Source organism: Hipposideros armiger, unplaced genomic scaffold, assembly GCF_001890085.2.
Source record: "Hipposideros armiger isolate ML-2016 unplaced genomic scaffold, ASM189008v1 scaffold_126, whole genome shotgun sequence".
NCBI lineage: Eukaryota > Metazoa > Chordata > Mammalia > Chiroptera > Hipposideridae > Hipposideros > Hipposideros armiger.
The window spans coordinates 835,622-838,201 of NW_017731476.1; the positions used below are offsets into that span (position 1 = coordinate 835,622).

A 2,580-nucleotide genomic window follows, 5' to 3' on the forward strand; every position below is an offset into this window, starting at 1 on the left:
GAACTTCAGAGAACGTGGTCTGTGAGAGCACAGGTGTGGATGGCGTGGCTCACCGTCGGACAATCCCGCTTGGCACCAAGATCTGCAAAGGTTTGGGGGACTTTGGTCGATTGCCCTTGGTTCATATGTTAACAATAGTGCCTAGCATTTATTGAGTGCCTACTAAGTGCCAAGTGCTTTTTACAGACACGATCCCATTTCAACAGCCCAACATTCCTCCCTTTTATAGATACAATTGAGGCTTGAAGGAGTTAAGAAGCGTGTTCACAACTCATGGTTGGTTAAGCCTCCAATGTGCCTGATCCCATGTCAGTATTCTTGACCATTCTGCCCCCACCCCAAGCCTTGAAGATTTGGGGTTGGCAGCCTCTGTGGGGCACCCTGCCTAGTAACTACAACTTCGTGTCTGTCATGGGGCCTCCTTGGGTCATGCTGCTCAGGATCTCAGCTGGGGACGGCCTGCGTGGGGAGGCCCCATTTGTCACACCCAACCCTTGGCATTCTGTCTGGGGCCCTTCTTTGCCCCCCTTCCTGCTGTTCCATGCCCTGACAGGGACCCCAGGTGACTGCCACTTCGTCCTTCCAGGGGAGCCCTTCCAGCTGGTTTCCACAGGCCAAGTCCTCCTGGGCAGCCCCCAGGGGGAAGCACAAGCCCTTAACTGCATTCTTGGGGGGACCCCTGTCCTGAGCGGTCCTGCGACTCCAGGTCCAGCATGAGGCATGCCTTCCAGAAGGCCCTGCAGCTGTCCGGCTGTGGGAAGCCCAGCGAACACTGCAGCCCAGACCCTTTGGGGCTCTTTCCTGGAGGGGGTCCTGCTGGTCCATGTTCCTCGTGGGGGAGCCCGAGCCTCACCCGGCAGGGCCTTTCTAGGTCTTCTGTAGGGCGCCCCCTCCCTGCCGGTTTTGATGCCCCACGTCTCCGGTCGGAAGCCTCTTTCTCCGAGAGCGCCTTGCCTGGCATTCTCCTTGCTTCTTAGATCCTCCACGTGAGTGCGGGTCGCTTTCGGGGGCGTCCCATCTATCCGGGTCCCCTGCCCGCGCCCGGCTTGGGGCGCCCCCTCTCCCCTTGCGGGCGGGAGCCGGAACAGTGTCGCCAGCCGCCTGCAGGTGTCTCCCCACGGAAGGGCGCGCGTCCCTGCGCCGTGGCCGCTGCCAGGCGCCAGAGGCTCCTCGCCGAGGTGCACTCGCGCTCCGGGCTCCGGGCTCCGGGCGCGTCGGAGCCGCTCCGCCGCCGCCGCCGCCCGCTCCCCGCGCCGCGCCCCCACTGAGGGGGGGGGCATGGGCCCGCGCCGCGTCTGCTGCCGTCGATCGCAGGCACCCGAGCGCCAGGGCGCGGCGGGCAGCGGCCGCTGACGCGGGGCGCCAGCTGCCAACTTCGCGCGCGGAGCTCCCCGGCGGCGCGGTCCCGGCGGCGCGGGCGGCATGAAGACGAGTCGCCGCGGCCGAGCACTCCTGGCCGTGGCCCTGAACCTGCTGGCGCTGCTCTTCGCCACCACCGCCTTCCTTACCACGTACTGGTGCCAGGGCACGCAGCGGGTGCCCAAGCCCGCCTGCGGCCAGGGCGGGCGCGCCAACTGCCCCAACTCAGGCGCCAACGCCACGGCCAACGGCACCGCCGCCCCCGCCGCCGCCGCCGCCGCCGCCGCCGCCGCCGCCGCCGCCGCGGGGAACAGCCCCCCTGGCGGCGCGCTCTACAGCTGGGAGACTGGCGACGACCGCTATCTGTTCAGGAATTTCCACACCGGCATCTGGTACTCTTGTGAGGAGGAGCTCGGCGGGCTCGGTGAGTGAGCGGCGGTGCCCCGCGGGCTCGGCTCCCGGCTCCTCCGCGCTGCGCGGCCCCAGCTGCCCGAGCCCCCAGCCGCGTCCCTACTCCCGGCCGGCGAGGGGGCCCACGCCGCCGTGGCCAGTGCTCCGCAGGACTCGGCCCCACGTTCGGGCCGGTCGTTCGGGACGCTCCTCCGTTCCAAGGTTGGGGGCCGAGCTCCTGCGGTTGCCGAGCGCCAGGCGGCTCTGGGGACATTGCCGCACCCTGGGGAGGTGCGTCTTCCGAACACCCACCCCAGCTGCGGGCGCAGAGGCGCGCGTTCGTTTCCGCGCCAGAACTACTGTCCCTGCTCGCCCCTCCCCCTCTTTCTTTCGCGGGGCGCTGGATGCCTCCCACCCATCCCGTCGCGCCTGGGGGTGGGGTGCTGGGACTGTTGCTGAGAACCGCTCCCCCCCTCCCCCCCGCGGATCCACAGAGCCGGGAGCCGAGGGAGTCATTCTCCTTCTCCGCACTAAACCGCTCCCAGGTCGGGCTTGCCAAGCACCCGCGTGGGGAGTTGGGGCAGTCGGGTGGGTTCTGGGCAGGGAGCCCTTGGTGTCCTGGCCCCGCCCGGGAGAGGATGCTGCTGGGGGGGAGACAGGATGCAGGCGGGAAAGCGGAACAGCCCGGCGAGTCTCCGATCAGGATTGGGGTGTGTGTGACTTTTTAGAAGGCGGATCAAACTGCTCCCTTTGCTTCGCACCCCCTCCTGTGCTGCCTAAATGCAGCCAAGACGGGAGTGAGTGCCCCGAGGCAGGCAGGGAGGCAGGGCT

General features: G+C 67.7%; 1 protein-coding gene across 2 annotated transcripts in view; it reads left to right on the top strand.

Moving 5' to 3' along the window:
- The first annotated feature begins 1,274 nt into the window (after positions 1-1,274).
- GSG1L (GSG1 like) overlaps positions 1,275-2,580 on the top strand; it is a 224,210-nt gene continuing 222,904 nt past the window's right edge. Inside the window, exon 1 of one of the 2 annotated variants that reach the window (XM_019648401.1) lies at positions 1,275-1,783. In XM_019648401.1, the coding sequence (XP_019503946.1) occupies positions 1,423-1,783 (361 nt within the window). In that variant the 5' untranslated portion in view covers positions 1,275-1,422. The remainder of the gene's footprint in view (positions 1,784-2,580) is intronic. The other variant, XM_019648402.1, reaches the window with a different exon arrangement.